Source organism: Condylura cristata, unplaced genomic scaffold (genome assembly GCF_000260355.1).
Source record: "Condylura cristata isolate star-nosed mole 26May11 unplaced genomic scaffold, ConCri1.0 scaffold00020, whole genome shotgun sequence".
NCBI lineage: Eukaryota > Metazoa > Chordata > Mammalia > Eulipotyphla > Talpidae > Condylura > Condylura cristata.
In genome coordinates this window covers 31669627-31691809 of record NW_004567121.1, presented here as the reverse complement: position 1 = coordinate 31691809, position 22183 = coordinate 31669627, and the positions used below count along the sequence as shown (strand labels likewise).

Below are 22183 nucleotides of genomic sequence, written 5' to 3'. Positions count from 1 at the left end.
CCAATCCCGTCCAGGCCCCCGGTGGCAGCCCAGCCCCCGTCTGACCAACTAACCCACCAGGGCCTCGTCAACAACTTCCTTCCCCCGTCACTGGCTGCTGCCTTTGCTTGGAAGAACTGACTGCGGCCTGTGCCCTGTGCGTCAGTGAGGGGACAGCGGTGGGGACGCTCACAGGCAGGAGGGGACACACTTAAATGTGCTTCTCTGAGGAGCCTTCTCCCGTCACAGCCCATGTGTCTAGACGGCCGCCCCAGCAGGAGCAGCCGGCTGGGAGCAAGACCGGAGGTTCTGGGCCCCTCCAAGGGGCGAATGGCTCCCTGTGCCTGCTCCGCCATGTCAGGGTGTGGCTTCGAGAACCCTAAGAACCCTCTTAGTGTTGGGGTGTCCAGAAGTCCGTGCCCGTGGAGAGGCGCTGAGGGGCCAGCCGCTCCACGCAGGACATTATGAGGGGCGCGTCTCAGCACCCAGTTGGGAACCCTTGGGGGGCGCAGGGCGCTTCGGGGCTCCCTCCCAGCTCTGCCTCTACCTAACACTGGGACTTTATGACCTCGTTTAACAATGAGGAGACCTGAGCCCCGAGAAGGCGTGTCCCGGGCCTGCCCGCTTCTATCTGCGTCCTTCCCCGGAGGACTCGTCCTGCAGAGGAAGGCGGAGGGCCCCGAGTGCTGGAAAGCCGATGACCTTCACGGGCTGGGAGGAAGCCAGCCAGGCCATTCCCTTACCTGGGGGGTCTGTGGCTCCACTGGGTGGGACCACAGGCACCAGCAGGGAGCCCGGGGGGGGGCCAGCCCACGGGGCCTTTCATCTGCAGATGCCTGGCCTGGCTCCCCACATGGCGCCCAGAAGGAAGTGGGGCTTCCCCTCTGGAACACCTGCCAGGACCCTCAGCTACTGGGGGTGTGGAGTGAGGCTGAGTGGGCTGAGTCTCCCCCAGCGCGTGAAGCCCTGACGTGCCGCTGTCAGGGCAGAGAGGGCGTGTGGGGCTCTGTGTGTGTGTGTGTGTGTGTGTGTGCACTAGGGGCTCACACATGCGCACTCTCCTCCAGCTGCCAGGGTCACACTGGGGTGGGGGGGCACTTACTGCATCTGTGCCCCTGAGCGCCACCTGCTTTAGGAACTGTCCTTCCCCACTGCCATCAAGGCCATGTCCCGACCCAGCCCAGCCTGGCCTTCAGGTCAGCGCCACATGTCCATGGAGGGCGCTGTGCCTAACGTGCACAGCTGTGCCTGGGGTCTCCTGCCCGGGGTCACCCTCCCTGAGCAGAAAAGACGTAGACAGCAGGGCTCAGAGGGGCCCGTGTCACCTGCAAAGTGACATGTCCCTTGCCCAAGCACCAGAACACCCTTTCTTCCAACTTCCCTTCTCCCGGCTGGTGACAATGGTGCTTCCACCCGCGACCCAAGTGCCCTGCTGTTCCGCACAGGGCCTCGGAGCCCGCCGCTGCCTCTGCACCGGCTCTGGGCCCTCCTGAGACGCGCCTTCGGCGGAGTGTGACCCGACCCGACCCGAGGGAGGTCCTCGTCAGCGCCCCTCCCACGGCCGTCCCAGATTCCCAAGCACTGAAGCCTGCGGCCAGTCCTGACCTGAAGGCCAGGCCGGGCTGGGCGGGTCAAGCCCCCGTCGGCTCTGGGCTCAGCCAAGTCTCCCCTTTGGGGTCTCAGGTAGCTCCCTGGCCTCCCTGCATCCTGGACAGGGCGGAGTGGGGGGCTCAGCCTTCGAATTCCCCACACTCTCACCAACTAACTTCACACGCGCACACGCACACACGAGGACTCAGAGGAGATGACCGGGTCTGGCTGTGCCCCGACACACTGTGACCTCCCTTGACCAGAAGCTGCCACAGAATAAGCACCCACACACTTGGCACTTCGGCCGGGTGAGCAAGTTCTGTGACGCAAGGCGGTCCCGGTGGCGCCTGGCTTCAGGTCTCAGGGTCCTCGCCCGGGCCCAGGGAGCTTGTGAGAGGTAACAGCCGTGACCCACAGACGCATGCCAGCCCCCTGCCCTCCGGCCCGGCTCACGTCTGGTGCAGGGTCGAGCCCAGCTGCTTTTCAGTATGGGTTTTTCTCCATCCTCAGGTTTTCGCTGAAGACTGGTCCTGCACCCAGCTCCAGGCTGAGCCAACAGAGCAGCGCTACAGGGCTGCCTCAGGCTTCTCCCACCCCTTCTTGGGACGCCCTGGCCGGGGGTCACCCGCAGGCCCAGCGCCAGGCTCCATACCCACTCAGTCCACCCCTCCGCCGCTCCGCGGTCACTGCAGAGGGTCCTTCTGAGGAACAAATCATCCCCAGGCGGCCCTTCTAGCACCGACCAATTTCCGTGGTGCCACGCAGCCACTGTCCAGCTTGACAGCAGGAGGCGGCTGAACCCCAGGGCACGTCAGCCCCACAAGCCAAAGGAGCTCGCCCCAGCACCACACCTCGACCCTTTGACCTTTGAGCTGGGGTCCCCTTGCCAGCCCCCTCCAGCCCCTCCAGCCTCATCTCCCACTGCTTTCCCCAACCCCACACAGCACACACAGGCCAGGCCCTAGAACATGCTCTCCTGCGTTACCTGGCCGGCTCCTGTGAGACACCCCACCCAGACAGCCCCTCCAGGCCGCTTCTCTCACTCCCCGGGCGTCATCTGTTCCTAGAATATGGGCCTTGGGGCCAGTCCTCAAATAATGTCAGCTTGTCTGCAGCATTTTCCTACAAGGTTGGTGAGACGATCAAACAATCTTACGAGCCACTGACTGGGGTGCCAGGGGGGTCACATTCTCCCCATGTCCACGTGGCCTTCTGCAAGGACAGTGGTGTACCCCCACATCCCAAAGATGTGCACAGGGGGCTCGCTGGTCAGTCAGGTTGAATGGGGGTGCGTGAGTAACTTCCTGGAAACAGCCACTCTAAGTGGAGTTACTGAATATGATCTAGTGGTGCCTGTCGGTCCTTGCAAAGTGCCCCGGCTGTCAGGGCGTCCTGTCCAGGGTGAGCCCCCCCTTGTCGCTTGAGGTGGCGCAGCTTACTGAAACCCTGCACCGGAATCATGGCGCTGGAAAATGAATGCATGAACGAATGCAAGTGATTGTTTGCAAGTGACTGGGGTCTTCATTTAGAAGCCTGGTGGTGTTTCTGTGACCAGGTTGATGCTCTGGAAACTTAGCTCCTGTTTATACCCATTAGTCCCTGGTCAGGTTGGTTTTGTTCAATGTTTTACTTAAACAATATTTCCAGGAAGTTACCAGCCACTCTGAGTGGAGTTACTGAATATTACCTAGCGGTGCATGTCTGTCCTTGCCACAAAACTCTGAGCGCTGCAAAGGCCAGAGCCCCCACCCTGACTCAGGAGGCCTTGATGATCGCGCTGCCAAGAGAAGGTGGCGCACTCGGGGTCAGCGCGCCCGGGGCCTGGGGCGCTCGGGGCCTGCAGAGCCCTGGGGCCGCCTTCGTGGCCCTTCCTAGAAGAGCTGCAGGGAGGAGGCAGGCGGCACTGCCCACATTCACCCCATCACTAGAGAAGGGGCATCTCCGGTCCTACATTGAGATGCACCAGGTGGCCCCACGCCTCGCCGGCGATGCTGGGCACGGCCTGGCGGGCCGGGGCGCAAACAGGCCCCCACCCGCCTGTTGTTTGTGTCCTCGTGACCATGGTTTCTGCAGCACGGGTTATCATTATTGACTTTGGCACCAGCACCCAGGCAGGCAGTCAGGGCGTCAGGGCGGCCGCCCTTTCCTATGCCTGGGAATAGCCTCCGGGCTTGCCTGGCCTGCGGGGGGGCCCCCCCAGGTTCCTGTCTGGGGGGGGGGGGGGGGGGGGGGATTCTGTGGCCAGAACGGGTCAAACAGGAGGTCACATGGTACGGGGCTGCTCTGAGCTTCCAGGGGAGACCACTCACCAGCTGTGGCCAGTCCTGGCTGGGTGCCTCCACTTCCACCTATAAAATGAGGGCACCCTGTCTTGCCAGGGCTTTGGGAGCATAAGATCCATCGATTCAAGCGCTTGCAAAGGGGCCACAGCAAAATGCAGCTTCTGTGACCCGGCAGAGGAGAGCTGCTGCCTGTTTCATTCAGGAAACCAAAGTCCCGAGGAACATAAGGCCACGCAGCAAGTAACGTGAGGGGTGGGACTCCAGAGCGCCTCCTTTTAGCCCCTTGCTGTCTTGTGTCCCTAAAGCGGAGGCCTGGGCCTGGCACCTTCTAGGCATAAAGGCGGCAGCTGTTGCTAGTAATTATCAAGATCCCACTCCTGGCACATACCAGGAGATGGAATTTTAAAAATCTCTTTCAAAGTCTCACCTGAGCGTGCAGGTAGGTGCTGGCGGGCCTGGCCTCAGGGGCCTGGTGGCCCTGCAGTGTGGCCCGCCTGCTCTTTCTGCCAGGTGAGAGCTGCTCCTGGCTCCAGGGAAGGGGCCCTGCGGGGAGCTGCAGGCCAGGAGGGGGCTGGGCAGGGGCTGCCACTGGGCGCAGATGAGCTGTGGGCAGAGACCACGCTTCCCCTCCTGCCCTCCCCTCTGCGCGTGACAAAGGGGCACCCAGTGACCTTGAGCAAGGCCTCACCTGAGCTCACCTGTGAATGGGAGCCAGGGCACACCCCACACAGCCCCGCCTGTGAGCCTGCGGGCAGCTGAGTCTGAGACTCCGAGCCCTGCGGACGCCCACCTGTGGGCAGGTGTCCTGTCAGCTTGGGGGCGCTGATGAACTGTCACTGAGAAGGGAGGGGACCAGCCGGACTCACCTCAGGAAACGGTGATCACGGGGCAGGTCTGGCCGGGGCCCCCAGGAAGCCCTGCCGTGGCTGCGCTCTTAGGCCTGACCACGCCGGCCTGTGGCACGGGGACACGACTCTCCCACGGTGTCACGGTAGCAGGTCTGCCGAGCCAAAGCACCTTCATTTAAAAAGGGGTGAGCACACCCTATTTCAGAGGCCCGGGAACCGGGGTGGAGAGAAGCACATCGAGACAAGTCCTCTTCCTCCTGTGGACCGGCCGAACTTGACCAGCCCACGTGCCCCATGGGATTCCACAGTCCCCCGTAGCCCTCAGAACATGCTGCGTGGAGAGCACACGACTGGCAGACAGAGGGCCCCGGGCGAGGGGCCCAGAAGGCTGCTCCCAGCTCGAACTCAGCCCCCTGATTACCCCCCCGCCTTCTCCACAGCTCTGAGGGGCTCCTGCTCCCCATGGGTTTCCCCACACCGTCTCCACTTAGGGACTTAACTCAAGGATGGGGTGGGGGGACAGGCAAGGTTCTCGGGAAGCCCTTGACCCAGAGGGCCCAGACATGGCAGCTACAGGTCGGTGTGGTCTCAGCTGGCCCCGCCACCTGCGTGAGGAGGGGCCGCACAGGCGTGAGATGGAAGATGAGCTGTGGCAAGGGGTCCAGGGCCCAGGTGCCCACAGGATCTCTGTCCAGGGGACACCATGGCTCTGGGGCTCACAGGCAGCCACTGAGATAGTTCCCAAACCCAGAAATAGGTTCCCAGTAAAACCTCGAGAATCACCAAAACCACTGTATGAATTAGTAAGGTCCCCTCACCCCCTCCTGTTGATGCTTTCACGGGACCTCTGGGGCAACACCGACGTCCCGCTGCACAGCGGGAGCAGCCGAGCTCAGAGGCGGAAACGGCTGGTCAGCAGCCAGGGCCGGTGACCCTGCAGCCCGGGCCTGGGCCTTCCCCGCTGAGACATCTCCTCACTGGGCCCCGGGCTCAGCCCCCCCAGTCTGGTCCAGTCCCCATCCTGGTGCCTGGGCTGCCCATTTGGTTGAGCAATGGGGGAGACCCCTGCCACCTTCACCTGAGATCCATGGCCGGGCGCGAGGGAGGCCTTTCTCTACTGCACAGACACCATCTGTTAACTGCACCCAGTTCAAAAGGGGGGTGCTTTCCAACCCAGTGGAGGTGCTCTGAGGCTGGGTGGGCCTGCCCCCACGGAGGTGGGGCAACCAGGGGTCTGGCCCTGCCCTCTGGACTGGCCCCTTTACTCACCAGGAGCCTACGAACCTCTGCAGGTTCTCAAAGAGCTGAAAACAGAATTTGTACTTTGAAAGGAAATGTTTGCATCTACGAAGCTAGAAATAGAAAGTCCTGCTAGTTGAAGACCTTTTGGGGTTTTCTAGTTTCTACTTCCAGTCCAATCCACGGAATACTACTCAGCTATCAAAAGGAACAAGTCCTGATACAACCTCTTGGATGAAGCTCAGACACAGTCTCTGAAATGAAAGGAGCCAGACTCAAAGGCTTTGTGCTGTGCGATTCCATTTGCAGGACATCTGGAAAAGGCAAACTACCAGGACAGAGAACAGATCCAAGACTGCCAGAGGCGGGGGTGGGGGTGGGAGCTCAACTACAAAGGACATGGGGGTGAAGGGGGGCTGCTGGAGCTGTTTTGTATCCTTGGGGGATCCTTGTTCTGGTAATCTTGGGGAGGGCTTAAACAGTTTATGCCTTTATGGAAGAACTTTATAACAAAAAGAAGAGTTTTACTATGTGTAAACTAGATCTTAATTTTAAAAAAATTATAGCTCCTTTTCTGCCCCTTTCCACCTACTTTGACCTTAACATCAATTTGAACATTGGTGAGTATCTCTCAGTGGCTGTTTCTGAGATGCCTCTTGTGGGCCAGGCCCCTGGGCACTGCAGAGAAGGGGGAGCCTAGAAACTTGCTCCCTGTGTGCTGGGGGACACACTCCTCTCTAACCCACACCCCCGACACCCCTATTTCCTTTGGGGACTACTCTGGACTGCTTCAGCTGAAAGCTGACCCATGTGGGTCAACCGGTAACTATGTGCTGAAATACTGGAATTTCTGCGACGTTTCCATGGTTTATGGGACCATAATATTTGAAGTGGGAACCTGGGAAACGTCCTTGACACCTCCCTCGTCCTCACCGCTGCCCTCTCATGCCCCAGGCAGCCGGGGGAAGGGCATAAGCTAGGGCAGATGGCCTGAGGGGGCTCAAGCCAACGAGGCTTATCGGCAGGATCCCCGGGCAGCACTGAGGGGTGGGCCGTGGCAAGGTTCTGTGTCCACTGACCCAGAAGTTCCAGGGGCCGCTGTGCAGAGAAGCATCCCCCCAGCTAGTCTGGTCAGTCCTCTTCTGCTGTCTTCACAGCGGTTCCCTGTGGGACCCCTTTTTTCATAGAGAATTGCTTTTTCATATTTTGGGGTCCATTTTTCCAAGTCTTTTGTCTTTCCCCCATGGATTGGTTTGGGACACAATGATCTTGCAGGGGAAGGCCATGAGGCTTTGGTCTTGGGAATATTCTGGTGGCTGCTGCTGTGAAGGAGCCGTGAAGGAGCCGTTCAACAGCCACCAGAATATCCCCAAGACCAAAGCCTCATGGCCTTCCCCTGCAAGATCATTGTGTCCCAAACCAATCCATGGGGGAAAGACAAAAGACTTGGAAAAATGGACCCCAAAATATGAAAAAGCAATTCTCTATGAAAAAAGGGCAAATGCATTTCAAGAGATTCCTAACCTCCTTTACAGTTAAATAAGTGAAAAGCCAAACAACCTCCCCCACCTCGTCCTGACCCCATCCTCCCTCTACCCCACCTCCTCCTCCCACCCACCGAGTCCCACAGCACCCCATCCCCCTCCCCCAAAGGAGCAAAGGAAATGGGACCGTTTGGTAAAAGGTGTGCGGACAGGTGTAAGTTGGTGCACCCCTTGAGGGTGCCATGAGAACAACCCTTTGCTTCCTGAATGCTCCGCTGGGAAGGGCCCAGGAGAGGCAGCTAACAGTCAAGCGGCCTCTGAGCCCCGTCAGTGGCTGCAGGGAGGAGCCTTCTGCCGGACTGGAACAGCAGGCACAAGAAGCTTTCAGAGCCGATGAAGGGCTACGCCCCCACCCCCACCCCCCAACCCCGTGGGCAGTGTCAAGGGCTACACCCCCACCCCCCAACCCCGTGGGCAGTGTACCTGCCTCGGGAGAGGGGACGGCAGGTCTCTGCAGACAGAGTCGTCTCTTTGGTGGAGACTTATCCTCACAAGTGTGTGCATGGAAAACCTGTTCAATAAAATTGCCTGGGGCGAGAGAGACAGATGAGGGGAAGGCGGCTTTCACTTTTCATCATACTTTCGTGTTCTGCTCAGATTTCTAATCATGTGCACAGTGTTTTAATTTTTAAAATGTCATCAGGAAATATCTGGGGGGTGGGATTTGAGGCCAGTTTCATTTTCTTCCTTAAGCTTTTCTATATCAAAAAGAATTCAAATCAATGTGGCAAAGCAAACAGAAACTCTCACTGCTCTGGGGATAAAGTCCACGCTCCCCAGTGGTGCCAGCGAGCCTCCCCTCAGTCTCTGCTGCTTCCCCTCCAGTCTCCCGCCTCCTGGATCCCAGTCACCGAAGATTCCCTCCACCTTCCTCTCCCAGAAGCCCCTTGCTCAATTTTACCTCTGGGCCTCTGGCCTACCTGAATGGCTCTGTCCTCTGTAGCCCCTTAACGTTGCCTCACTCATCCTTTAGTTTGTTAGAAGGCCCCCAACCCCATGCTGTCTGGCCCTGCCTGGCTGGCTCCCTGGTGCCCTGTACCACAACAGCCTTTTCTGGTCAGTTGCCCCCATATCTCAAAGCAGCCTTGAAGGCCAGGGCGTGGTTCACCTGCGGCGTCCAGGCCCAGCACCGTGCTGGCACACAGAAGGCTTCATAAACATGTGTTTGCTGGCGGAGTCCACAGCTGGCTGCCCAAACTGGAGGAACAAACAGCAGGCGCCCAGGCTCATCCCGAGAGCTGGTCTGTTTGTGGGGTTCCCAGGCCCAGGCCCAGCCCCAGACAGCAGGCCTGAGGGCTGCTGAGGCAATCTGGTGGCAGACAAAGCAGCCTGCAACAGCGCCGCCTGCTCGACTCCAAGGTGGCTTTTATTTCCTCTTCTGCGGGTGCCAAGTCCCTGAACAAATATTTTCCTGGAGGGGAGGAGAGCAGCTCAGCTCCCAGACTTAAGTGCTGGAAACACCAGCCTGGCCCGGCAGGTTCCAAGAACCAGGGACCAGCGAGGGGAGCAGCTGGGGGGCCAGAGGGTTAGGCCCACCCTCTGGGTGCCCACCCTCCTAGAGGGGGTTGGGGGCCTGCTCCACTCAGCCCACTCGCCCCTGGAAGACCCTCCAGCATGCAGCCCCGGAGGCGTTTGTGCTGGGCCTCTTTGCCCATAAATTAGAAAGCTCCTGGATCTCGAAGAGAACGAGCCTCCCTCAGGTTTGCTGAAAAAGCTGTGGTGGGGTTTGAAGGAACTCGTTAGATCTCAGAAGCTCTTTTTACAAGTCTTTTTTGCCTCTTTAACTTTCTCACTGAAGAATAACGTACACAGAGTACACTCCTTTTAGGTGAGTAACTTGATCGCTCCCTCACTTACGTACAGTCTTATAACGGGCATCTACGTCAAGCCAGAGACCACTTGCAGCACATCAGAAGGTCCCTCCCTGTCGCTGCCTCAATACTACACCCACAAAGGCCCCATGGCTTCCACCAGCATCGTTCAATGCTCCTGTCCCTGGACTTGGTACAAACAGAATCTCTAAGCGGCTCCTCTCTGGGGTCTGGCTCCCGTGGCTCATACCTGCCTGTGGTTCATCCACGCTGTACGTGAATCTGAAGCTGGTGTTTGTTATTGCTGAGTAGTGTTCTATTCTGTGACTATACCACAACTTCTCCGTTCTCCTATTGCTGGACATCAGGGTTGCTTTCACATTTACACTATGAGCAATGAAGCTTTTCGGAAATTCTCTTTTTTCTTTCCCCAAACCCGCCCTTATCTCTTAAAACAACCTCAGAGTGTTCTGAGATTACCCCTCCATAACCTCTGACCCCTCATCTCCTTGGTCCAATCGTCCAACGTTTGGTCTGCTTCCTCATCCTAGCTACTGTAAAAATCCCCGCAGTGAACATTTGGAACATTTTTGTGTGAATGGTTTCATATACTCAAGTGTGAAATGACTGGTGATACAATATTTCCATTTTCAGTTCCTTAAGTTGAGTCCAGATTGCTTTCCCAACGAATGCCTTCACACCAACAGTGGGAAAGGGCTCCCTTCCACAAAATCCGCCCTCTGACGCTCCTTGTTCGAGTGTGTGCCATTCTGCCCGTCATGAGCTGGTGTCTCATGGTGCTTTAACCTGCATCTCTCCTGTCGGAAGTGACAGTGGACATGGCTGTCTGGATATACGCTCACAAGAAATGTCTGTGCATTTCTGAATTTTTTTGTTGAGGAATTGTACGAGGTTTTTCATATCTTGGGCATTAATCCCTGATCAGTTAGATATTGTATGACTATTTCCTTCCATGCAATAGGGTATCTTCTTAACAGTACTGTCTTTTTCATTCTGTTGAAGCTTTTTAACTTGAGGTAATTCAACGGTTTGTTTTAGTTTCATTGCCATATGGGTTCAGTCACCAAAAATATCTCTATCGTTCGTATCATGGAATGTATTTCCAATGTTTTCCTCTATGTATTTTATTTTTGTAAGCCTAGTAGCCAAATCTTTAACCCACTTGCCCTAGATGTCCTCTTTTACCCAATAGCTATTAAGCAGTGTGCTGTTTAGTCTCCGGTTTTCATAGTTTTTGTTGTTGTTGATGTCTGACTTTGTGGTATTATGGTCAGAGAAAATGCTAGGTATAATTTCAATCTCTGTAGTTTTTTTCTTCAAGATTTATTTATCTATGTATACAACAACTGGGGCACAGGCCGAAGGTGCAGGGGGTGAGAGGATTCACCAGACACAGAGTGGGGAGCAGACAGTCAGATCTACTGAAATAAACTGCTGAGGGGAGCAGCGGGCAAGACAGGAGAGGTCTGCCGCACCATACCCTGGCCAAGGCTAGAGCCCAGGCCAGAGCAATGATAGCTTGAGACCCAACCCCTAGGCCACAGGAGGCCCTTTATTAACCTTTCTTAACTGCAACTGTATTTCATCAGATATAGCTGCTCTTGGCTTTTATTGTCTTTGTTGGCGAGATGGGTTTCTTGTAAACAACAGAAAGTTGGACTTTGTTTTGAAATCTATTCAACAGCCCTATGTCTTTTGACTGGTAAATTCAGACTGTTTACATTTGAAGTGATTAGGGAGACATTGTCATTTTGTTATGTTTCTGGTTTTTGTGTTTTGGGGGGGTGTTTTGAGGTCTTTTATGTTTTGAGGTCTTCCCGTCCTGTTTTGTTTCGGTTCCATTTCCGCTGTTTTGCATGCTACTTCTATTAATTTTTGTTTGAGGATTCTACTGAGGTTAGTATTTGTGTGACCCGTGGGGCTGTCTGGTCTTTGGCTCGTTCTGACAGGCCACACTGTCACTGTCGTCCTCCTCCATGTGAAGTGATTTAGGGCTGTCGCCTCTGTTTGTTGTTCTGTTTTATTGTAATAATCCCTTTAAAATCGTTTTCATGTGTGGCTTGGTGTTGATAAATTCTTTCAGTTTTTGCCTTTCAGTGAAGCTACTTTTGTCTTGAATGTTAATCTTGCAGGGCAAAGGATTCTGGCTGGAAATCTGGTTCCTTCATGCTTATAATGTTTCTCCTGGAAAGTCCGCTGACAGTCTAATTGCTATTGTCATAGGTTACTTTTTTTTCTCTTGATGTTTTCAATATTCTTCCCTAGGTGGTTTTTCACAGCTATATTATAATATGTCTTGGTGAGTCTCTTTCTAGTATTATTTTCTTCGTAAACTTTGAGGCCATTTGGATCACAATGTCTGTTTTTTCCCCAGACAGAGATGACTTTTCAGCAATTATTTTTCAAAATAAGATTCCCCTGCCTTTCTCTTTCTCTTCTCCTTCTGGGACTCCCATGATATGGATGTTATTTCTTTTTAAATTATCCCAAAGGACTCTTACACTATTTTCAATATTTCATTACTTTGTCTCTGCATTGTATTATTTGTGTGTTCTCTAGCATTGTGTTTTCAAGTTCATTAATTCTTTCCATTCCTTCTCTTTGCCGTTGAAGTTGTCAATTGTGTTTTTAAATTAGTTATAGATTTCTTAGCTCCATTATTTCTAGTTGTAACTGCCTCATAGTTTATTCTGTTGATGCTTTATAGACTTTGCTGACATTTGCATTTGTTTAGAGTTTTCTGGTGGCTTTTCTTTAGTTCCATAAGCATTGTTAGACCTTGAACCCCTCTTTGGTCATTTTCTGTAGTTCTGCTGGGTTGAGACTACTCTCAGAGCTTTTGTGTTTAGTTTAGTTTTGTTCCTATATTTGTGGAATGTGCATCTGTCTCTTCATTGTATGTTTTTTTAAAGATTTACTTATTGATACATACAGAACTGGGGTACAGGACAGAGGTGCAGGGGCGGCTTCACCAGAGACAGAGTAGGGAGCAGAACAGGCCGACTGACCAAGTACACTGCTGAGGGGAGCAGCGGGCGGGTCAGGAGAGGTCTGCCGCGCCATGTGGGTCACCTCCGGGGCTGGGGATTGAACTAACACTGAAGCGGCTGTGACTGGCCTGCAGTGCTGCGTCCTAACCCTTGTGCCATCAGGAAGGGCCACTCATTATAAATTTTTATGAGTTGGAGTAGGGACAGACTTTCAGACTGTTGTCTTTGTACCTATGGAGATAATAGGAACGTGAGGACCTTCTGGGCCATAGGTACAGAAAAGGCCCAGAGCAGCCTGCGCCAAAGGACCAGTTCCAGTAAATGGGAAAACCCAAGCCTCCTGCTGCTGTCTGTGGGTGCCAGGGCTGCGCGTTGGGGCCCATAGAGCCCCTCCTGCAGACCAGCTCAGGCCTTACTGTCTGGCGTCCCCGGGGTCTGTTTCCACACAGGCTCTCCTGGAGCCAGACAGCGCGTTGGGCCCAGTGTAGCTGATACGGGGAAGGGCCTCTTGTCCTTCCTTCTGCAGCGCTGCCCGCTCATGCTGGTGCCTGCTCCTGCTGTTGTGGGTGGGCGAACCCTAGTTTATTCAAGTGTTCTTTCGTTGTTTTGTTTTTAACACTGGGGCTGGTGGGGGGCCGGAGGGGCAGATGTTTTGAAGACCCGGGCCTCAGCTCTGCGCTCTTCTGGCAGCCTCTTGGAGGAAACACAGATGATTCAGACTCCAGCTGTTCCATACTGAAAGCCTCAGTTTTAAGCCAGCAACCTTCACTCTGCACCCCCATCTTTGCAGCTCCCCAACAGCTGCCAGCCCATCCAGGGCTGGGCCTGGGATCCCCTCATGTTGGCATGGCCGGACAACAGCTGTAGGCGGCTCCTACACAGCAGCCATCCCCCCCTCTCCTGAATTCTACCGCCCGGAACCCAGAGCCGGGCAAAGTGACTGGACATCTGGTGGCGAAATGTATGCAGTGGCTGCGGTAAGAACATGTGCTCCTGGGACCTACACCGGACCGGAAACATGTGCCTCAATTAAAAGGAACAAAAGGGGGGTCCCTCCCGGTGGCATGACAGATTAGGACGCAGCACTGCAAGCGAGCCGCAGCTGCCTCAGTGCAAGTTCGATTCCCCACCCCGGAGCTGACCCACAGGGCACGGCAGACCTCTCCTGGCCCGCCCGCTGCTCCCCTCAGCAGTGTACTTTGTTGATCGTCCTGTTCTGCTCCCCACTCTGTCTCTGGTGAAGTCTCTCACCACCCCTGCTCCTCTGGCCTGTGCCTCAGTTCTGTAGGCACAAATAAATACATCTTTTTTTTTTTTTTTTTTTTTAAAAAAAAGGAACAAAAGTGCTTCTCTCCCAGATGCTATCTTGGGGTCCACCTACCAGCAGAACCTCACTGTGAACCCACCCCAGACCCCGCTCTGTGCCAAAGTCCTTCGGCCCCCTTTGCCCTCCCCCTTCACAGCCAGCTCCCGCAGTCCTCGCCCGAGCACCAGAGCCAGCTCAGACTCCACCTGAGACCTCGCACGGGCAGGGCAGGGGCCCCCCGTGGGCACAGCTATGGGTCTGTGTGCCAGTTTCTCTTAGACCAACCCAGCCCAACCTCCCCGCCTCACCAAGCAGCCTCTTCCTGGCATCGGACCCCCACCCCCATTCCTCTGTGACCCCACATCTCTCCTGCACCCATGGGACCCTCAGCTGCTGGGCGAGGTTCCCGCAGAAAGAAGGCCACTTCCTCCACACATCCTGCCTCTCCCCGCTGCGACTTTCACTTCGCATCAGCACAAAGCGCTGGAGTTTGCTCCTTCTGCCTGGAAAGCCTTCTCCTGCTCTGAGAGGTCCGCTGGAATTTATCCTTCAACACCCAGTTCAAGTGCCGCCGCTGGCACGTCCCATAATCCAACGTCCAGCCCGGTGAGATGCCACCTCCTGCCTGTCACCAGAACCCTCTCCTCCTCACACTTGTCTGCCCCCCGAGATCACAGCCCCCCCTCCCAGAGCATGACTGCATGACTGGGTTCCGGAGGTGAACGCGCTGGCCCAGCCAAACCCCAGAGGCAGCGACGACGCAGAAGCTGCCAGCTTGAAGGTGACACTCTCGGACAAGGAGCTCACTGGTCAGGGAAATAACACGAGAGGACTCCATGGAAGCAGTGCCCCCCCCCCCGCACACAAGCGCACACACACGCACACACACACACTGCACAAGGGTGAGCTCCAAGACGAGGGAAAACGGGCAATAGCGCTGAATCAGAGTATCCAGGCGGGGGAGAGAGGAGGGCAGAGCTGCAGCTCCAGGCAGCTGGAGCAAGCGGCTGAGCACAGGCTAAAGGCCTCAAGGTTGAGCTGCTCAAAGACTGTGTTCACACCCCCTGCGCTTTAGCTTCTTCCTTCCTGTTAGTCCTCGAGGGGGGGTGACCCAGAGCGGGACAGAGGGCAGTAAGGAGAGTCCTGGGAGGGGCTTACAGTGTGGCCCATTGGGAGGGGACAGGGCAGGTGATTCCGGAAGCTCTGAAGCTTGCTGGTCGCGCCCAGAGTGAGGGGCTGCCGCCCTCCCTGCCCAGGCCCTTCTGTGTGGGGTCTCTGTCTCCCCCCCCAACACGCCCCTCCCCCCAGTGAGCTCCACTCCTCACTGGTGCACGGCTGAGGGCCACGTGCCTCTCTGCAGTGCTGTTTGTCTGCAGCGGGGTGGTTTATATCAGCACCATCACAGATGGGTTAGGAAGCATCAGTAATACGGGAAGAAACCAGGTGTTCTGTCTGACAAGTGTCTGGCTCTGAGTCAGCTCAGTGAAAACACCGACAGCGGAAGCCCATTCACCTGTGCCTCTCTGTCCAGCCCTGGAGCGGGCAGAGAGCAGGCACTTGGTGCTTTCCATGTTTGCTGAAGGAAGGAAGGCGCTGAGGATTTTGTCCCAGCCTCCTGTAACATGAAGGGTTGCAGAGAGAACTGTGCACACAATCAAAGTCCACCATCCCTGTGGACTGGCAGGGGCCCAGGACAGCCCGGCCCCAGCGTCAGGGGCTGGCCTGCCTCCAGTGCCAGAGAGCAAGCAGGTGCCCAGGGCCTCAGCTCCAGGGAGGTCTGCTGGGGTGGGAGAGGGCAGCAGCCTGGAGGAGACACTGAGGACGGAGAGAGCAGCCGACCCCAAGTTACCCCTGCAGTGAACTGTGCTTTGCATTGCTCCAGACTCCCAGTGCAGGATACCTACACGCAGCCAACGTCCTGGGCCTTGCTACTTGAGAACGTTTGCTTGTGTGCTTTCAAGAGTCTCATGACCACTGAACAGAACAGCTAGCAAACCAAAAGAGCCCAGTGCCCCTGCAGGGAATGATCTAGAAGGAGAGCAAGAAAGAGGGGCTGGATGGGAGAGATTAAGGCAGAGAACCCCAGGAAAAGATGAGGGGACCAGGGCTGGAGGAGGCCGGCCGGGACACAGCCTTCCCAACGCAGACGCGGGTGCTACCCCACAGCGCCTCCCCAAGCCAGGCAGAGCCACGCCGGTGCCCCCAGAAGGCCGCAGGAAGGACACGGTCCGACCACGAGAGACTCAGCCACCGCACAGCCGAGGTGACAAGTACCATTTATTACGGCTACAAGAAGGGGCCCGCCACGGGTCGGCACTGTCCTACGGACCAGCAGAAACGAGCATGGTCGCGGACCCCTTCCCCGCCCGGCCGTGTCCAGTCACACAGCAGAAGTCCCAGGGCGGCCCGCAGGGCGCAGCTTCCCCGTGAGCCAGGGCGGCCCGCAGGGCGCAGCTTCCCCGTGAGCCAGGGCGTCTCTCAGTCACAGGGGGGCCCCTCCGGGGCGCCAAGGGGAAGCGGAGGCAGCTGAGTTAAATAAGCAAGCACAGGTGTTTGCAGGAGGCCCGGGCAGGGCTGTGGTCTGCAGCGGTGGGCATCTCAGAGTCCAGGCCTCCGGGCCAGTGGCCTCAGGCCAAGCTGTGCTTCTTTAGCCATCGAGGAGCTGGTGCTTCGAGCTTGGCAAGGAAAATCAACATCAGGCCTTACATAACCTTGGCTAAGCCTACTGCTCTCCAGCATGTGAGCAAAAACCAAAATCCAGCAAGCCAGAGGGAGGCTGCCCCTGATCCCTCCCCACAGGGAAGAGCTTTAGGCCACGTTCCCCACTGTCGCTGCTCAGAGGAAAGGCTGGTCACGTCCACACAACCCGCCAGAGAAGCAGCGTTCACGTGACCACTTTATATTAAAGTTTATTACATTTGGAAAATCTACTGTACAGGGAAAAACCCATTGGATTAAGTAGAGTTTTGCCAAAAGCAAAAGACTATGACTCTTTGGAAACATTCTTGAATCCAGCCCAGGGTGGGGCCGCAGGAGCGAATCAAAAGTGACCTGGGCTGCGGAGAACAGCTGGGTGCCAGGCGGGCTCGGGCGACTCTCGTCATCTTCCAGAAGAAACCAGCCCCGATGGTCCCGCAGGAAGAGCGTGGTCTTTGGAAAGCCCCTGGACCCACTTCTCCCACCCACGCTCCTCTCTCCTCCATGGCCAGCCTGAGAGGCCAGGATTCAGTTCTCACATGGACTCCTCAGCACCAGGAGTGGCCATGTCCCCCCCAAAACCCCCCACCCCCAGTCACGGGCATGGGTGTGGGTGTGGCTGCCCGTGGCGGCCAGGGTCAGCCAGCCCACAACGGGGCCACTCAACAGATCTGTACCCTGTTGCACACGTGAGCGACACACTCAATGACGCTTACATGTTGGCTTCCCGATTCCCATCGCCTAGTTTAAAAAAAAAGTTTTCTGGACCCTGCTGATGCTGTCTCCTGACTGTCGATTAGGAAAGCAAGATGAGCAACCAGGTCAACTTACTTAACTTACCTCAGAAGTAACAACGTCTACAGGCTATGAACAAAGAAACTAGCGGAAACATGTGCAAAAACAAGTTGATATCTAAGTGAGACCCCCAAAAAGCCAAGTGATGCTGACGAGCCAGGTGAGCCGGACCAGGTGCGCAGGACCACCCCTCCCTGCTGCTCGGGGTCCAGGCCCCCAGGTCCGCTGGGTCTCTGCCAGTAAGTGCTACGGCTGTGTCAGCTCAGCCCTCGGCCCCAGCATCTTCCAGCCCACTGGGCTGTCCAGGTCCACGGCAGTGGGGTGGGTCCTCTGCGCCTCCGGAGCTGGGCGAGGGGGAGGCGGCACCAGTTTGGAGAAACTGAGTCAGAAAGGTGGGACGCCAGGGGCTGGCTGTGGCGGAAAAGTCATACAAAGAAAGCCCTCGCGCCCAAATCCCAGGCAGAGGTCAGAGAAGCAGAGGAGAGCCCCGGGGAGCCCCGGCTCTGCGGTGTGGTGGCCGGGAGCAGGGCCTCCGTTCTTCACAGAAGAGGCAAATGGGGGCCTAGCGTGGCGGGGGGTGGGGGGCGCTCCCGTCAGGCGTAGAACTCCTCCTGCTTGCTGGGCTTCTGGTAGGCCCCGCCGTTGGCTTGTTTGGGCTCCTCCAAGGAGTAGCTGCCCTCGTCCTTCTTCTTCATACGGTACAGCATGAATCCCACCAGACACACGGCAAAGATGAGCCCCACCAGGCCTCCGGCAATGACCCCTAGGGCGGGCGGACGAGACCGGCTGAGCTCGGCTGCTCCTCGGGCTCAGCCGCGGCCCCTCTCCCGCTCGGCAGCCCAGAGAGCGGCCTTGGCTGCGGCCAGTGCCACACCAGGGCTAGAGACAACCTCCACACCACCCCCAGAGCGGCAGTCTGGCCCCATCATACCCCTGGGGGGAGACTCACCTCCCAGCACTTCCTTCCTGTCCAGGAGGCTCTGTGAGGTGCCCGTGACCACACCGTTCACGGGGAGCTGGTTCCGCTGGTCCAGCTCCACGCCGGCCCCATTGGAAGCAGTCCCATCGGCTGTTTCGAAGGTGAAGTCCTGTGGGAGAGCGGGGCCAGGATGAAGGCCGCAGCCGGCCGCATGCCCCGCTCCCTTGCCAAACCCAGGAAGAAGCAGCTCTGGCCTTCCCCGGTCACCTCGCCATGCTTCAGACACGCTCCTCACCCAGCCGTGCCGGGCCCCGGGCCAGGCGCCCACACCAGGCGCATCACACCCACGACACGACACAGGACGGAGGCCCACGGGTGCCGTGCGCACCTCACGCACCAGGAGGTGGGGAGGGGCTTGCCAGGACTGGACCCTTCAAGCAGCGGCCTTGGCTGGGGGTGGGGTTCCCTCCTTTGGGTGACCTTGGAAGACTTTTGCTCTGGTCTCAGACTTGGCTTGTCCTGCCCTGGGGGCAGGAGGCACCTAGAACCGCTACCTGGGACCAGGGGCACCCAGCCCCCCAGGACTGTACAGGACAGTGGGGGACGCCCTCACCTGCTCGCCTGAGCCCTCTTCCCCTGGGAGCTGGCTGGAGGCTCCGTCCACGGCGGCCCCCTCGGCAGCGTGAGGACCTTCTTCCCCCAGGCTGTGAACACGAGGGTCGTGCTGGCCGGCTCGGTCGGAGGTCGTGGCCTCGTGCTGACCAGGCTGCGTGTCTCTGTGGGGATGGGTGGTGGCTGGTCCCTGGGCCTCGGCGGCTCTTGCTGTCGCCGTCGGGTGCTGTGTGGCCTCACTGGAGGAGCGTGTGGCCGCCCTCTCCCAGGTGGTGAGGCCAGACTCCGCCTTGGCGAGCTCTGCCTCCTTGTCCTCTGAGCCTTCTCTGGCCGGCAGGGCGGCGGCAGAGGTGACCACGGTGTCCGTGTCGGTGGGCTCCCGGGCTGTGGGCGTGGCCGTCAGGAGCCCCAGCTCCTTCCAGGTGGGGTAGGTCTGCCGTGTCAGGGTGTTATCTGGCAGAGCACCTGCAGGGAGAGCAGAGTGTGTTGGGGGTGGGAGGAACCAGACCCTGGGCACCAGCCACGGCCAGGCTGAGAGGAAGGCCGAGTGCTGGGGCAGGTCAGTGCCACTGCCCCGAGGGCAGCATAGCAAACCGCCCTCCCTAAGAAGCTGCACCCCTGGTGTGGAGCTAGCTGAGGTGGCCATGCCTCTGGGCAGTGGCCAGGGAGCTGCCTTTTCTGCTGTGCGTGCCGGGGGCAGCCTGGTCATCGGGGCAGGCCACAGCAAGGCCTCTGGGACACCCCAGGATGCCCCAGGAGCCCGAAAGCCTGACCCTGTGTGCACACCCCTCTGGCCCCTTCTCCCCCGCCTGCCCCTTCCCAGAGAGGCCCAGGATCCCACAGACAGAGGCCGGCTTCCTCCCTCTGAGCTCCTGGCCCTCTCCTGCATGGCCTCAGCTCTTCTGAGGTCCAGTTCAAGACACCTCCTCTGGGGGGCTCCGGACCACCTCCAGCTCAGGGATTTCACTGCCCAGGGAGGTGGGGAACTGTTACGTAAGATCCACAGCCCCACCCACCAGGCTGTATGCTTCCCAATAGCACCCGACAACATGCTCAAGCCAAGATACGCCCACTTTACAGATGGAAAACAGCTTAGACTGGTAACTTTCCAAAGGTGGCCCAGGGAGTCAGGGGAGAGGACTGTCTGCAGCGGCGTCTACGGGGGCCTCCGGGAACCCAGAAGATGCCCTACCCCACCCACACAGTACCAGCTTCCTCCTGGCACCGGTCTTCGCCCAGTGAGCCAGGCAGGGGGCTGCCTGACCAGCAACCCCCGGCCATGGCCTGGCCTTGGACGGGGCCTCATACCAGCCTCACCTGCACCCGAGCCAGAGAAGTTGTCAGAGTCATCCCCGGAGCTGTCTTGATCCTCAGGGGGCACATTGGTGGCCACAATTTGCTGGAAAGGAACCAGAAAACGGCATGAGTGGAGGCCTGGCCAGGCCCTGCTACTCCTGGCCTCCCGTCCCAGACAGCTGAGTCAATTCTCTCCCCATCAGAGCACAGAAGGAAAGCCCTGGTGTGTGAGATGGACGCCAGGACCCTCAGTTCTGGAAGCCCACTGGCCCCCCCCCACATCCCTCCAGCCCTATGATGACACAGCCATGAACTAGGTGTTGGGGTCCAGAAACATGACAGGAGGCAGAGCTTTGGCAGAGACACTCTGTCAGGGGAAGGCGTCCCAGGCCTCTCAGAAGATCTGATTACTTAAAACACTCCCCTCAGAGTTTCAGGGCCCAAGACCACCAAACCTACCCCACTGATGGTCGAGAGCCCCCAGAAACAGTCCCATGAGGACCTGGCTCCAGAGTGGCAGCCTTGACCAGGGGCCCTGGAGAAAGGCCGATGGCCGGGAGCAGGACAGCCACTGTCCCCACACAGGCCCAGCCCTCCCCCCACAGGTCCAGGTCTACTTTGGGGAGAAAGGGAGGGACGCCATCAGCTAGGGACTGCTGAGGCTGATCTTCAAGGGACCCAGCACTGAGGAGGCCCCCACAAACAGGCTTGGGCCTGGCATGGGTCTGTGTGCAAACAGCCTCTCAGGAATGCTGATTCCCAGGTCCAGCTCCGAGAGGCGGCCTTGCCTGAGTGTAAACAGATGGGGGAGGTGGCTGGGGGCTGCCAGACCGGACCTGGAGGGCCTGAGCAGGCCTGCGTAAAAACCAGAGGGGCCCACCCTACCCCTAACACTGTACAGTTGATGCGGCAGGAAAAGGAGCAACGAGTGTGTGTCCTGTTCATCAGTGACACTGACTCAGATGGCCCGGTGACACAGTTCACCTGAGGGGCCAGTGACCAGGTCAGAAGAGAGCCTGAATAAAGCAGACCAGCTCAGAGCACGCAGGCTGGAGAGACCCCTAACCTCGGCCACTGACGCTGATGCCCTGGGGACATCACTATTCCTGGGGGCTCCACTCTTCCCATCTGTAAAATGGGGACAGCAAGACCATGTTCTATGATCGTTGCAAAATTCAATGAGGTGAGGCGTGCGGAGACCCTGACAGGGCCCCACCTCGTGTCAGAAGTGCCCCCCGCCCCCCAGAGGTGGCGGCTCCGTCTGCAGGAGACTCTAGGGCCTTCTGGAAAGGGCGGGCGGTGGCAGGGTTGCAGGAGAGGGGTCGGCCGGTGTGAGCGTGGGCTCCAGGCTGAGGGCCCCGGAGGCCTTGCCGGGTCCTGGCCACAGGCCACACAGGGCCCCACCTCGAGTGGAGCAGCACAGGGAGAAAAAGACAAGACCTTTGGCCTCCTGCAGCCAAGGTACAGCTGCCAGGTCAGGGGCGTACCAGGCACGTGTAGAAACCGCAAGGCTAGACATGCCGAGTTGCAACGCACGGAACCCGACCCTAACTGCCCCTCCCCGCCAAGCAGGTTCTGGCCCCACAAGGCGTGGCTGAGCTATCACGGCCCACCTGCAGGGAGCCCTTAAGGTGCCCACTTTCCACCTGTGCCCCAGGCCACATGCTGGCTGGACTGTCACAAGCGCTGTTTCAAAGCCCTGTGCCCACTCCACCAGCTCCAGGCAGCCCCTTTCCCCCACCCCCACCCCACGGCAGCCCCCTTCAGGGACCAAGCACACTGCCAGCACAAGTAGCAAAACACCCGCCCAGGGCCACACTCCTACCCGCAGCAAGGCACTTGGAGGAGGCCTGCATTCGGGCCTCACTCACCCACAGACCCTCACACACTGCCCAGTGCCTCCCCCAGCTGGGGGTCCTGCTCAGGAGGCCCCCACAGGAAGAACACAGCCCCTTTCCCAGTACACCAGCACCTTCCCTTGGAGAGGAAGGCCCAGCCCAGGGCTCCTGCTGGAACAGCCTCGGGGCTCCAGGTCTTCCAGAGAAGCCAGAGTCAAGGGCCCAGGCCCTGTTTCACAGCAGGGGGTGGGGGGGGCGAACTGAAGGGCCCCACTGAAGCTGGGAGGGGCCAGCAGAGCCCCAGATGGGCACAAGGGAGGCCCAGTCTCTCCCTGCAGAAGCAGCCCATGGGTTAAGAGTTTCCCAAGAGCAGAGCTCCCCTCTTGACTAGATAAGACCTGGGATCTGCCCAGTCC

General features: G+C 57.9%; 1 protein-coding gene across 1 annotated transcript; it reads right to left on the bottom strand.

Moving 5' to 3' along the window:
* Positions 1 to 15875: 15875 nt before the first annotated feature.
* On the bottom strand, positions 15876 to 21593 carry SDC1 (syndecan 1). Its single transcript, XM_004686062.2, has 5 exons — positions 21543 to 21593; positions 19951 to 20032; positions 18635 to 19098; positions 18052 to 18190; positions 15876 to 17865 (listed from the first exon to the last, which is right to left on the bottom strand). Exons 1-5 carry the CDS (start codon positions 21591 to 21593, stop codon positions 17696 to 17698), a joined length of 906 nt encoding a protein of 301 aa, XP_004686119.1. The 3' UTR covers positions 15876 to 17695.
* Positions 21594 to 22183: the final 590 nt, after the last annotated feature.

What these genes read in the sequence shown, in the direction of transcription:
- SDC1 (XM_004686062.2), bottom strand. Translation starts at nt 21,593, where the DNA reads ATGTGGCCTGGGGCACAGGTGGAAAGTGGGCACCTTAAGGGCTCCCTG. An exon ending in ACCTTAAGGGCTCCCTGCAG is followed by an intron (nt 20,033 to 21,542) that starts GTGGGCCGTGAT and finishes GTTCCTTTCCAG; the next exon opens with CAAATTGTGGCCACCAATGT. An exon ending in CTTCTCTGGCTCGGGTGCAG is followed by an intron (nt 19,099 to 19,950) that starts GTGAGGCTGGTA and finishes CTCTCCCTGCAG; the next exon opens with GTGCTCTGCCAGATAACACC.